General features: G+C 49.8%; 1 protein-coding gene across 3 annotated transcripts in view; it reads right to left on the reverse strand.

Moving 5' to 3' along the window:
• Positions 1 to 13,815, reverse strand: part of NEDD4L (NEDD4 like E3 ubiquitin protein ligase) — a 301,987-nt gene extending 288,172 nt beyond the window's left edge. For 2 of the 3 annotated variants that reach the window (XM_037508470.2, XM_054694014.1), the window contains exon 1: positions 13,739 to 13,815. In XM_037508470.2, coding sequence (XP_037364367.2) covers positions 13,739 to 13,786 — 48 coding nt within the window. In that variant the 5' untranslated portion in view covers positions 13,787 to 13,815. Of the gene's footprint in view, positions 1 to 12,677; positions 12,717 to 13,738 lie in introns of those variants that run through there. The other variant, XM_037508467.2, reaches the window with a different exon arrangement.
• Positions 13,816 to 14,639: the final 824 nt, after the last annotated feature.

Genomic DNA, 14,639 nt, shown 5'->3' on the forward strand with positions numbered 1-14,639 from the left:
CTCTGTCTCTGGTGAATCCTCTCACCACCACCACCACCACCCCGCACCTCTGGCCTACACCCCAGTTCTTGTATGCATAAATAAATAAAAACAGATCTTTGGAAAAAAAGAATATAGACAAGATCAGACTTTAAAAGAATGTCAAAAGGCCAGGGTAGGGCCTCCCCGGTGGCGCAGTGGTTGAGCGCTGGGTTGCAAAGCTGCCCACAGCCTCTGCAGCGCCGGTTCGATCCCCGGCTGCTCCCCGGCCACCAGAGGAGGGTCCCACATGGCGCGCAGACCTCTCCTGCCGCCCGCTGCTCCCCTCAGCAGTGTACTTCGGTCCTTCTGCCTGCTCTGCTCCCCGCTCTGGCTCTGGTGAATTCTCTCACCCTCCCGCGCTTCTGACTGTCCCCAGTGCTTGTATAAATAAATAAATAAATCTTTAAAAAAAAAAAGTCCGGGGCAAAGGGAGAAATAAGGTCAGATGAGGGAACACTGGTTCTCAACGACAAATGACAAGGTACTTCCCGGCCTTGATGTTCAGTTTAAAAGAGGAAGACTTTCTCTCCAGTCTCCCCTCTGTGCTGACTTTCAGGCTTTGGTTATTCCCTCGTTTACAGAAGCACAGAACTAGGTCTGCACCCCACGGAGCCAGGGTCCACGCTGTTCCCTGGAGTTGTTTGTGGCTAGGGCCTCCCGGCCATGTTTTGAAGTCGACTGGGTTTTGAAATTCCCCCACGCCTTTTGAACTGTAGAAGGAAGCCTCCACACACTGTGGGGGCCCCATTATGGCCGTCGTTGGAAAGGAGGTTATCTCAACATATTAAGTCTGTTTTGGTCTCGTCTCCTTAATGCCAACACGATCAAAGGTGATTTCAATTACAGGCCCAGAAATACCAAAATGGCGATCCCCTCAGAGAGGGCACCCCATGAGCAGGTGTAATTTCTGCTCAGTGTCTCCCTTCCTACCCCCTGAGAAAACACGCTCCAGGCCGGGTCCTGCTCAGCGGCAGCCTTGGGTCCCTGCTCCCCTTCGTGGCAAAACTGCTCCGAGCGCTGCCTCTGCCTCACGTGTCTTTCCTCTGTCCACAGTGTCCATGACCAGGGCTGCTGACACGGCTTTTGCCCAGCTCACCAAGGCACCTGCCTGGCCAAATCCAGGCGCACAGATGTCCTACTGTCCCTTGGCTGACCAGGGCCACTCCCTCGCCAGCTTTCCTGCGACCACATGGCCAGAGCACAGCCTGATTCGCCAGCTGCCCAGTCCTGCCGCTACTCTCTCTCCAGCCTTCACCGTGCCCCCAGCCCCAAGGCCTCACATGTTAGCCACATGCTGAAGACCCCAATGTCCTACCTGCCCTGATAGCTCCATTGGCTCCAGATGCTTCTATCTACTAGCCTGATGGCATCACCTGGATGCTGAATGGGTACATTATGCTTAACCTAATCAAAATAGCTTCTGATTCCATTTCTCCCCAGTCTTGTTCTTCGCACAGTCTTCCTCTTAGTAACCTTCATTCCACCAAATCTGACTCATGCCAACATCCAGGTGACACCGCATATCTGTTCTATCAGATCCCTCATATCTGTGATTCCTCTGACTTATATGCCACGTCCACCCATTTCTCCAGACGCCATGGTGCCCCTCCTGAAACCCAGCCCACCACCACCCCCTCCTGACCTGCCAGAACTGGACCTTCCAGACTGGCCTCCCTGCTTCCGTTCTTGTCCTGCCCCCATCCTTACTCTACAGGCTCCAAGTCACAAAAATCTTCCAACAGCTTCCCCTAATGCTGAGAAAACCCCCTCCCTCCACAAAGGCCATGATTAATCCCCATCTGTCCTCTGTCCCTCTGACTTCACTGCCCGTCGGTCCACCTCTCTGCCCCCCTATTATACTGGGGGTGCAATGACACAGAATTTGCAAGAACACATCTCAGCCTCTCCCTGACAGATAAATACTCCAAACATACACCACCTGCCGCAGCCCTGCACCCATTCATTCAACGTTTATATTGAGCCTGATTCATGCTTAGGGGAACTTTCTTTTGGGGAGAAGGGTGCCACAATGCTCAAATTCTGGAATCACTTCCTATGTTTGTGGATTGCCCACAGGGTGAGTTTTGGTTAGAGGCTGGGCCCACCTCCCACTACAGAAACATAAGTTTAAAAAAGGAGGCAACAGCTCCTGACATTCCACATCCCTCCCCTAGTAGCAAGGGTGTGGGCACATGATTGTGGCAAATCCAAGGGACCTCCAAGCTCTCTGTCCCAGTAGGACAGAGTATGCAGAAAGAATGAGCCAGCAGGCCTGAGGCTACTATCCTTAGACAGACCTGCTGCAAGGCTGCCCTTGGCTGGTTTCTGTGAAGGGACAGAGTCCTCTCCACTGACAGAAAATGTTTCCTAAGTGATGGGTGTGTCTCTCTGTGCCTAGACTGTCTGCAAACCATGTGGCTGATGCTGACATCTGCTCTCTTCTGGGAGTCTGGGATTTTAGTACATGCTAGGCAGAGGGTGCTTACGTGACAAGTTCCCAATGAAAACTCCAGGGAACTGAATCTCTGAGATTCCCTAGCAGACAGCATTTCACACTGGCTGTCACAGTTGTTTCTACAGGAAATCAGTGCATCCTGCCTGGTACCTCTGGGAGAGGACTCATAAGCTCACACCTGGTCTCCCCCGAACTTCATGCGCCTCTGCCCCCTGATGCTTTTGCTCTCGCTGTAATAAACCCTAACTCCAAGTATAACATTCTGGGTCTTGTGGGTCCTCCTAGCAATCATTGAGGCTTAGAATGGCTGTGAGAAACCCCAAGATGGGTAAAAATGAGCGGGCTATCACAGTTACAGAGCAGGGGAGCCCCAGACTGCACCCACAGATGGACAGGAAACAGTCTCAACAGTCTCAGAGGACGGAGGGTCTGGGATGCCCAGGTCTATGTCAGGCAATCCCTGTGGGTTGTCTGTCTGTGTTTCTGGGCTTGGCCTCCCTCGGCCCCTGACCACTGGCCAGACCTCGCTCTGCAGCTTTCCAGGTACTTCTGTACTACGTAAAATGTCTTCAGTAAGTCCCTTTCTTTTCAAATTTGTCAAAATTGGTCTCTGCTATTAGGCATCAAGACCCCTAATGATCAGATTTTGAACAAAGAGATGTGCTATAAATAAACCTAAAAATAGCTAGGGGTGGAGAGTAAAACAGGAAACCAATTTACCAGTCACTTTTTCTGAAAAATACTCAACTTCTTACTTATCCTTTCCCTGCCGACCTTGGTGGAGGCCCATAAAGGCAAGAGGGGCGATGTGATGACCTTCACACCCTTACATACAAAGTGTGTGCCCTTGATAAACATGTGTGCAACCAAATAAACACTATCAATAGGTGTACTGAACTGTGCTAATTTTTATTCAAAGCTTCGAATACTTGCTTAAGGAAGGTTTCTACCACCTCACATTTAAATTTACTTATATATTAAGATCTATTAAAAGCTCCATGTACAAAAACTGAAAATATAAACATAAAGGGGAAAAGGCCATAAGAATACCGTAATCCATTTTTTTAAGAATTTATTTTTTTAAAGAGTTATTTATTCATGCATACAAGAACTGGGGTACAGACCAGAGTGCAGGAGGTGGGAGGATTCACCAGCAACACAGTGGGGAACAGAACAGGCATATTGACTGAAATACACTGCTGAGGGGAGCAGCGGGTGAGACAGGAGAGGTCTGCTGTGTCACGTGGGTCAGCTCCCTGGCCAGGGCTGCAGATAGCTTCATGGTGCTGGGACTTAACCCCTTGCATCACCAGGGAGGCCCCATGACCTGTAATCCATTTGCAGAGATAACTACCATGAGTAACCTGGCATGCACTCCTAGACATCCTTCTGTGCATAAACACTTTAACCACAATAAGACACTAGTGCACCCACTGATTTGTAACCTAATTTTCCCACTTATTACAGACATCTCCATGTTATTAAATATGCTTCAGTACCTCCCACCCCCACCATCATACAATACTTTTCTCTTCCTCCCTCTCCAAGCAAGGGAGGGAAAGCTTATTCCTGGCTGGAAGCATTCTCTCTCCCTAATCACATTCATGCAAAATGAAGGCATCTATTCTGAAGGCAGGCAGCGAAGTACCTACCAATCACTCTCAATAATCAACATAAACCAAGTCCAGGGTGCAAAGGCAACGCACAGATTTGGGCGCCCTCTGAATCTAGCTCAATTCAAGAGCACATTCATTTCTCCTCTGGCATCAAGCAGCCAGAGGAAATAATCCACAGTTTAAAAACCAACTTACTGACTGTAGATATGGCTCCGTCCAATTATCACACCCAACACATGAAGCACAGAAGGAGCGAGAAGGACAAAAAGAAGCCAAGCGATTCCCAGTTTTGCCTTTTCTTTAACCTCCTGCTGCTGGCCCTTCACAAACCAAACCTTCCAAGATGAAGTGAGCATTACAATGACATCCAAAGGTGAAATCACTCACTGAGAGAGGGGGTGGGATGGAGACTTAAAAGCACAGGATTTTAACAGACTTCCATGCCTTGGATCCTAAAGGTAGTTGGGAATTCCACGAGTATGTGGAGCTTGGAATTCAGTGGGTACACGTGCACACACAGGTTTTTTTGACCAATAAACAGTTAATATTGAGTGCTTGCTAAGCAGAATAATGCTCTAATGAGCTTAGACTTGCTTTCATTTCCTGAAAAAAACAGACCCAAATGATTTCCAGCATTTTAAAAACAGAACTTATACATGTAAACAAAAGGAACCCATTCAGAACAAACATCTCCCATCAACAACAGGCAAAGTAACAGTGGCTATTCCCCACCATTCTCCTGGACCCAGGCCTGTCTGCACAACAGTCCTCAACACTAGCAGCCCCTAAGAGCCATCAAAATGTAGAGACTTAAACCCACACAAGGCACTGAAGATAAATGCCTTGAATTTGCACTTTAAAAACTGATTCGGAACTGTTGGAGGCACAAGGGGTTAAGCACAGCACTGTGAAGCTATCTGCAGCCTCTGCAGCATGAGTTCGATTCCCATCCCTGGGCAGGGAGCAACCCACATGGCACAGCAGACCTCTCCTGTCTCTCCCACTGCTCCCCTCAGCAGTGTATTTCAGTCAGTCTGTCTGTTCTGCTCCCCGCTCTGTCTCTGGTGAATCTTCCCACACTTCTGGCCTGTACCCCAGTTCTTGTATATATAAATAAATCTTTAAAAATAAATAAATAAAAACTGATTCAGGGCCTCCCTGGTGGCGCAAGGCGTTAAGCACCACACTATGAAGCAATCCACAACCTCTGCAGCATGAGTTCAATCCCCAGTGGCCAGAGAGAAATCCACATGGCATAGCAGGCCTCTCCTGTCTCGTCCACTGCTCTCCTCGGCAGTGTATTTCATGTCAGTCTGCCTGTTCTGCTCCCCACTCTGTCTCAGGTGAATCCTCTCACCCCCCACATCTCTGGCCTGTACCCCAGCTCTTGTATGCATAAATAAATAAATCTTAAAAAAAAAACAAAACAACTGATTCATCACAGGTATTCAGCAGCGGCTACTCAGGTGCGACCACCCCCAGGTCTGGCCACATCTGCCATCCTTGTGAACGGTTCTCTCCCTGCTCCAGGGAACCTCCCTGCTCTGCCCACAGAGAAGCTCAGCTTTACAAAGTGCTCTACAAGACACATCCCAAAACCCGACCTAGACAGCATCCACGGAGACCAAGAAGAGCCAGGCCTTGAAGGAGGCTGCAAAGGGGAAATATGGTCAGGCCTCGAAGCCCAGGTCGGGCACTCTCAGCTTCAACCCATCATGGCTGGGCACTCCAGACCATGCGGCCAGGACCAGGATGGTGGTGCTGGTCCTTTCTTGTCTTTATTCCCTAAGCAGCACAGTGTAGCGACTATTCACACAGCACTCACTTTGTGTAAGTTATGACAAGAACTCTAGAGAGGACTTAACATCCACAGGAGGATGTGTGAGGCTCTGCAAATACTACAGCATTTCACCCCAGGGACTTGAGCATCCCCATGTTATGGCGTCTGTGTGACTCCTGAGTCAATCCCAGGGGGACACTAAGCGATGACAGGATCATGAGCAGAGAGAACTGTGTTAACAAAGGCAAGACCAAAAACCAGGCCCTTGTCATGGCACCCCAGGGTGCCCAGTGGGGTCTGCAACCTCCCTGCAGAGGTGACCAGTCACACATAGAGGGTGATGGGGCACAGAGACCCCACCTGGTAGGCAGGAGGTGACAGTCCGGAGCCACTCACACATCCATCCAAACCTCCCTTCAGGGAGTCTGGGGAGCTGTGAAAAGTGGATGGGGGCAGGGATGGGGTGACACCCTAACCAGCAAGGGGCCAGTTCCCTCAGTTTGTTCTTCCTCTTTGTGGGGCCATGGTCCCCACCAGCACTTCCAAGTTCCATCTTCACAGGCTGGATTTCACACCACGGCATTTCACACTAAAAGAAAACTCATTTTTGAATGGCCCTTTTTTCTTGGTGAATAGGAGGTATAAACAGAATACGAAATCTCTCAGTGGATGCTCGCCTGCCAAGAAGTCCCCAAACACTGAATGTGATGACAGCCTGGGAATCCGATAGCCTCACCACTAAATTTGGCGAGGTCTAAATCAATACCGGCTCTGGAGTCAGGGACAAAAAGTCGACTCAAGTGTCAAATTGCAGCTAGTTACCCCAGATATGCTTATGTAATGTGGCTTTTCTCACCTAAAGGTATTACAGTAACAGTCAGCATTCAGGCCACTTGGGTTCAGAACAAAACATTACAATTATAACAAGATCCTATACATTCGAGAAGTGTCCCAGATCTTTAAGGGTACAAGCTTCTCTCTCTGCTAGAACTTGAGCCACTGCCTTGCCACAGGAATCAAGACAATCACTTGCAATCAAATGCCCCAGAATAGTGATTATTATTGCTAGTTCCTTCTCAAAGCCAATGACAGCATATGGGATGGTCCAGACAGTAGGACTGGAATTATTTAGAAGTCCCTCATACCCAAGAAGAAAGGAAGTAATAGTGGTTCTCAGAGGTGCTGTTCTGTGTGCGTATTTGTTGCGGGGGCTTTTACCCCAAATCCAAAGGCCTGTCCCTCTCCCAGATATTACTATGCTCTGGGTAAGAGGAATCTGGAAAAACTGGGCAAACCCACAATCCCTGACATTAAGAAACACCCCTTTAGGCATTTTTATGAAAGGACTGATTTTTATTCAGTTTAGAGGAAAGCATTGTTTTCTAAATCTAGTTTCTTTATCCTCATCTCTAAATGATGCTCATTTCCACGGTCCACCACCAAGCAACCCCCAGGCCATGAGTAACATCACTGAACAACAAACAGTAGAAACATTGCCACCTATAGTCGGAAAATGAAATATGTTTGTTTAATGCTGCGACCTGGAAGAGAAACAATACAAAAAAAGAAAGTAACATTCTGCCACACTTCTCAAGCCCTCGCTGGTCCTGCTACCTGGAACTGATCACATCTGTGATATTCAACTAGTGTTTTGATCTTCTTGAACACGAAGTGTCAAAAGATCACTTTCTAGTTTTCTTTATTAGCAATGAACAAACATTATCAGTAAAACAAAGACACTTCCTCAAAGACCTACTACATCAAAAAGTTTGAAAATTCTTCAGTTAGTGTTGCTTTTTGTTGCTGTTACTCATTTAGGATCCAAAGTTTAAGGGCCACAGTAAGATCAGTTTCAACAGCTCTTTTAACTCAATATGAAAACTTTAACGTGATCACCATTTTTGAAAGAGAAACTAATTTGTTTTTCACCAGTGACATCCCACCATGCTTTAAAAATTATACAATGCAGAAAAGTAATTAAATTAGCCATGTACATAAAGTTTCTTCCCTGCACAGTGAGTGCAGAAAGCAAGTTTGCGAGAACTCCAAAGTTTGGTTGCAATGATAACATGTTCTAAAACTACTCTTCACATCAAAGATTTCATCCCTGAGATGATTTCGATTTTTCTCTAGAATATACGCATGGCAAGCACACAGAAGTTCCCAGAATCCCCAAGGAACAACATTCCGAGCAATGACAGCACCAAATAGGTGCCCGAGTATCTTCACAAGGTTCCAACTCCCGCTACGTTCTGCAAGGTAACCAAACTGCAATGCTTAAGGATTTCCATTTTGCCACTGTCCTCACCTCTTTGAACAAAATGATACTGCTTTTCAGTAATGAGACGAACACTACAAATAAACATTCTGATTTAATAAAACCATTAAATAACAATCAAAATTCCAGAAGGCTCCTTGAAGATAAAAATCTCATGACAGCAGAATTTAAAACAGAACATTTGCCCATTTGAAAACCTGTTTCTGAAAGTCACCATAAAAATGAGGCCCCTTTCTAGGGCCTCCCCCGGTGGCGCAGAGGTTGAGCTCTGGGCTGCAAGGCTGCCCACAGCCTCTGCAGCGCAGATTCGTTCCCTGGCCGCTGGCGAGGGTCCCACCAAAAAAAAAAAAAAAAATGAGGCCCTTTTCTAGGCTGTTTCCAATATGACAATGTTCACAACACAAATTGGAACTGAAGTCTGGGCACAGACAGAAGGCTCCATCCAGCACTGCCAGATCTCACTTGGGCAACTGGAGCTGGAATGAATGGGCAAGTTTTATCTTTTTCCTCTAGAACACTGCCTCTCATCATCCACCTTCAGATGCAAACAAATTTCTAAGCTGCCATTTCTGAAAGCAATCTTGTCCGATTTTGTACAGCTGTGACGCTGACATACAAGGTTCTTCAAGCTCTCACAAATACACATGGACCACTTTCAAAATGAGCAACTATTGGGCCTCCCTGGTGGCACAAGGGGTTAAGACGCAACCTATGAAGCTATCCACAGCCTCTGCAGCACAAGTTCGATCCCTGGCCAGGGAGCTACCCACATGGTGCAGCAGACCTCTCCTGACCTGCCCACTGCTCCTCTCAGCAGTGTATCTCAGTCAGTCTGCCTGTTCTGTTCCCCACTCTGTCTCTGGTGAATCCTCTCGCCCCCCCACACCTTTGGCCTGTACCCCTGTTCTTGTATGCATAAATGAATAAATCTTGAGGAAAAAAAAAAAGCAACTATTCTTACTACCTACAGATGGCTTTAGGGTGGCATGTCATCTAGGTTCCCTGTTTCTTCTCTGACTGATGCCTTATAAGAGTACTGCCTTTACTCCTGCCCTTTTCTCAAAGAAAGCAGAAATCTGACTAGTAATTGACTTAAAAGTAATGATTAGGGGTACTGAAACAGCTGGCTCATGGTTACCCCAAGTACTTACATTGTCATTCCAGAATTTCTGAAACATCCTTGCTTTCATATTTTAACATCCCTGAAGGATGTGTCATAAAATCAACAGTGCATCTTAGCTTGACAATAGTTTTTCCCTTAGTAATACATAAGATAATAGTACATCTTAAGGGGCCTCCCTGGTGGTGCAAGGGGTTAAGACACAACTTCTGAAACTATCTGCAGCCACGCAGCACAAGTTCGATCCCTGGCCAGGGAGGCACCCACATGGTGCAGCAAACCTCTCCTGTCTCACGCATTGCTCCCCTCAGCAGTGTATTTCAGTCAATTTGCCTGTTCTGTTCCCCACTCTGGTGAAATCTCTCACCTCCCATACCTCTGGCCTGTACCCCAGTTCTTGTATGCATCAATAAATAACTCTTTAAAAAAAAAGTACATCTTAAAATTACAGTACATCTTTACAATTTTTTTTTTAAGATTTATTATTTATTTATACAAGCACTGGGTACAGTAAGAAGCACGGAAGGGTGAGAGAATTCACCACAGCCAGAGAGGAGAACAGAACAGGCAGACCAATGAAGTACATTGCTGAGGGGAGCAGTGGGCGGCAGGAGAGGTCTGTCATGCCATGTGGGCCGGGGATCAAACCAGCGCTGCAGAAGCTGCGGGCAGCTTCGCAACCCAGCGCTCAACCGCTGCGCCACCAGGGAGGCCCCATCTTTACATTTTAGAGTAAGGAAAATATGCTATCTATGCCAAGGTTAATTTTGCATGTTTATTATGAAGTGGATGATTATATGCAAATGAGGAAAAAGACTCCTAAGGCAACAGGGAGCAGTGGAGACTGTAGCAACAACACAGCGGCCACATCTTAAAGAGTTACATCTCAGACACACTAATTGTTGCCAGGTGAGAATGAAGTCAGATTTTTGCCATTTTCCATGAAGTTTTACAGCACTATGGAGACTACACAAAGCAGAGCTCCTGGTCAATTCTGGTCCAGAAGTCATCACTTTATAACCTCTGACATTTATCTCCATTTTACATTATCCTGAGTAATGAAGCTATGAATATCTCTCAAGACACTTAAAAACGAAATATTTACTAAGGAAAAAAAGGTGGGAGAATGTCAAAATACCATGCTGTATCAGCCTGGCCTTCATTTCTATATCATCTGCCTCATTTTAATCACCCCAAAATTTTTAAATGACACATCTAGAAAGAAAGTTGTCACCCACTAGAGAACCTTTTCAATAAAGGATACTTTTCTAAGATGTTGCAATAAAAGATTTCAGGTTAACAGTGACATTCACAAGTAAACTATGCCAAAATGAGCTACAGATTGCCAAAAATAAATAAACAAAAACAAAAAGCCAAACAAAAAAACTGCCAAGGAAGCCAGCCAAATGCAAAAACCGAATCCAAACTGTTCTTATTCCAAACCAGATCTGATCCTGGGCCCTGAATCGGAAGTTTTGTTAGTTTACTAATCCCTCCAACACCAAAAGTTCTTCCTTCATCTGATGGAGATTTCAAATGCGGTTACCTAAACTGACCTGATTTAACTCGGGGTGAATATGAACTATAAGGCACCAGAGGCGCTCAGCCAGAAACACACAACAGAAACCAACAGCTCATGCACCACACAAGCAGGGCATTTAATCCTTTGCATTCTACAAACTGGAGAGACATAGGAACAATGTCCTCAGCCCTGGCACCCCGCTATTTTCTAGGTTAATGCAATGCTTTGTCATCAGCAGTACTTAGAGGTACAGTCTTTGGGAGGCGATTTAACTAAGTGCACTCCCAACATGCAGGGCATCCCATCCACATCCAGCGCAAATACAAATAAACTTACTTTTGAGAAATTTGCTAGAGACACGTGCCTATGTTGCTCAGAGGTTTATACGGTGATGCTTCTATACAGCAAGCAAAAACCTTTATGTGCCACGTTCCGTGGTACCCCAACTATGTAAATTGAAGTGCACCCCTATAACACATTCCTTAGAAAAACCACCCGCCGTTTCAGGGGGCACACTAATTTAAGAGCCTGCTAAAATCTTCCATTTGTTTTCTCACACAGACTAATTCAGGGAGACAAAATAAGCTGGGCAAATTCAACAATTTGTTGTTAATATTCTATGAAGGCGGCCCCTGATTTTCCAAAGGGAAACCTGACAACTTAAAACCACCATTAAAAAGCAAATGCCATAGAAATGTGAAGTCATCCAAACAGCCCTGCCTTATTTTCTCATTGATAGGAGAAGCTGGAGAGGACAGATGTCGTTTGTCTTTTGTAACATGTACGTGGAACTAAGTCCTATCAGCAGCACAGCGATCACTCAATAAAATGTCCTGAGTGCCTCCAGCTCTTCCCTCAAGCACCCCAAATAACCCCTGTACAATCTGCAGGAGTAGGCCCAGCCACAGACAAACATACAGGCCCCAATTCAGCTTACAGGCCACTGGCACTTTCCCACTGGACACGAGTGAAGAGCAGTATGAACTCAACCTAGACGGCAGTGAAGATGCACTTTAGTGGATTCACACACTGGCTGCAAATGTAAACAAAGCACAAACAGCCGTGGCATATGTGTGATTCAGTGATCCAGCTGCATTTCCCAAAATACTCATAAATATACAAGCACAAATAGAGTGAGGGGGCTTTGAAAAATAATCAAGTGATTAAAAAAAAAAAAAAAGACCTCCCATGAAATGCCCTGTGTTCATCATCCAGGAGGATCCGCAAGTCCTTTGTTTAGGAATGTCAGCATCTCAGCGCGTTTGCAAAAGCCCACCGCCTGCCCTCCACTGCTGCCAATGGACAGGTAGATGAGAGAAAGCTCCTCAAAGAAGAGAAGTCAGGGAGAAGAGAATCCTCTGGGTAGGTGAAACAGTGAGGCTCCTTTTCACCCACCCTCAGGTAATGCACGGAAAAGGGGGTGGGGGTGTCATTTCACACAAGCACAGCACGGTAATAAAACAAAACAAACCGAAAAGGCAGGCATTATTTGCATTGTGATCATTCTTTGATAAAACACATACCCCATCCAGCTTTCCCTAGCGTTTAGAAAACCAAAAGTCACACTTCCCAAGACACACAACACACTCTCGGAATCCCAAGATACCGAGAGTCCATTACAATTAGGACACACGGACACACACACACACACACCCCACACCAGAGTAGGAAAGCAGATAAGAGCCACAGCGTGGGCATGCCTCAGATAACAGCCTCTCCACTTACCCCACCCCCATCACCAGAGAGCGGGGACCTCAGAAAAAGAAAGGAAAGGAAGAAAGAGGGATAAAAGCCTGCATTTCCAGGCATCAACTTTTCATGAAATGCACAACCAGGATAGGAAATACCTCCCTGCTGAGTAATGCTGCAAGGGTTGTAAATTCACCTCTCGAAAGGGGAGCCAAACCTGAGCGCGCGCCCCGCCAGATGGTAAACCCCTCCTACCTACTCCCTCCAGCCTGCCGGTCACGCCGCACCAGCCACAGGCCTCCCACCCCCCTTTTTGGCCGAGCGACACACCAATGAGAGCCGAGCAAGGCTGGTCGAGAGAGCGCTCGGCAGTGATTTAGCAGGATCCTTCCAAAGGGGGGTGGTGGGAAGCGGCGAGGAGAGACGGGGCAAAAACAAAGCCCTTTCCAGACGAACCCACGGCCGCGGGGGTGTGGCTTATTTAATTTGCTTCATTAATAAAAGGATCAATTGGGCTTTCGTCCTTGCAATCCAGCCCGGAGGTGCTGGGCTTTAAATCCTTGGAAGGAAAAAAAAAAGCAATGGCAGGGTGGCAAGCTTCTTCCAAGTTTGCACAGTAGCACCTGCCGCCATCCCAGACCCTCTCCCACTAAAGAGACCCCGAACCCCACACTCCTGGCTTCAGACTCTGCAAGGCACACACCGGAGCGGTTCGCCCACTCCACCGTGACCAGCCTCCACACGCGCCAGCGCACTAGCTGACACCACGGTTAGAAAGTTCCAGGGGAGGCCATCCAGGGTCCCCGCGGCCCCGGGGCCCCCCGCGCGGCGCAGGCCCCCAGCAGCCCCCCGCAGGCGCGCATCAGGGACTCCCGGCTGCAGGGGCGAGAGCCGGAAAGTTGCCCAACAGCCCGGGGAGCTGCGGCTTGGAGAGCAGGGGCGCAAGCAGCAGAGACTCTCGCGCCCTCCGCCCTCCCCAAAGATGGGGAGCCGCCGAGCGCACCCCCGGCTCCAAGGGCGTCGCGCGGCTTTATTTACAAACAATGCGCTCCGCCGCGGCCGGGAGGTGGGGGCGCGGGCGCGCGGCGGAAGGGCCGGATCCCCCCACAACGCGCTCCCGCCCAGCTCCCCCGCCTCTGGGGTTCCCCAGCAGGCGCAGGGGAAGCGCCACCCCAGGTGTCGCCCCAGTCCCACCCCCTCGAGGCGCGGGGCAGGAACTCCCCGGGGAGTCCCGGCTGGGAAGGGGGCGCTGCTCACCTCGTCTTCCGAAAGTCCGTAGACCGGCTCCCCGAGCCCGGTCGCCATGGAGCCGGCGCCCCGCGCGGGGTCGCGGGCGCTCGGGGCGACGGGGCTGCGCTCGGCTCCGGGTCGGCGCGCGCCCAGCGCGGGCTCCGGGGCCGGCAGGTGAGGCGGCCGGCGCGCTTCCTCCCGGAGGCGGCGGGCGGTGCGGCCGGCGGCTCCCGAGGGCGCGCCGTGCAGCGGCGGCAGCCCCGGCGCCTCTCCCTGCGCGCGGCGGCCGCGCGGAGCCCGCCGGGCTTTCCCTCCCGCGGCCCGCGCCGCCCTCCTCGGTCCCCCGCGGCCCGGCCGCCGCGCCCGCCCCTCGCGGAGCCGCTCTCGGATCACTGGCACCCGGCGCGCCCGCCCCCTCGCGCGCTCCCTCCCAGCCCCGGTCTCCCCGCCCTCCCGCGCCTCCTCCCACCCCGCGCCCACGGGGGACCCCACCCGCCCGGCCGGGGCGGGCGCTCGCGCCCCCCAAGCCAATCACAGGCCGGCGGGGGGGCGGGCCGGGGGCGGCGCGGGCGGCGGAGTTCGGCCCCCGCGCCCACCCCACCCCGGGGCTCTCCCCGCCGCGCCCGGCTCGGCCTGCGGGGCCCGCGCGCGCCGGGCTCGCTGCCGACCCACCCTGCTCGCTCCTGCTCCCTCTGCTCCGGGGCGGGGGCGGGCTGGGATCTGGGGTCGCTGAGGGTATTTGGCAAAGGGAAGGGGAAGAAAAGCCGCCACCGTCAATGCGCTCCTCCCCTCTGGGGTCTTTTACGCAGAGCCCTGAGCTCGCTGTTATTGTTAAAAGGGGGAAACATGGGCGTCTCCAGACCCCCTGAAAGTCTTGGCCACCCCAGAGAGCCCGACGTGGCTGCATTATCTGCTCCTGGGGGCCGAG

This window comes from Talpa occidentalis, unplaced genomic scaffold (genome assembly GCF_014898055.3).
Source record: "Talpa occidentalis isolate TD23 unplaced genomic scaffold, MPIMG_talOcc4v2.1 talOcc4.13, whole genome shotgun sequence".
Classification (NCBI taxonomy): domain Eukaryota; kingdom Metazoa; phylum Chordata; class Mammalia; order Eulipotyphla; family Talpidae; genus Talpa; species Talpa occidentalis.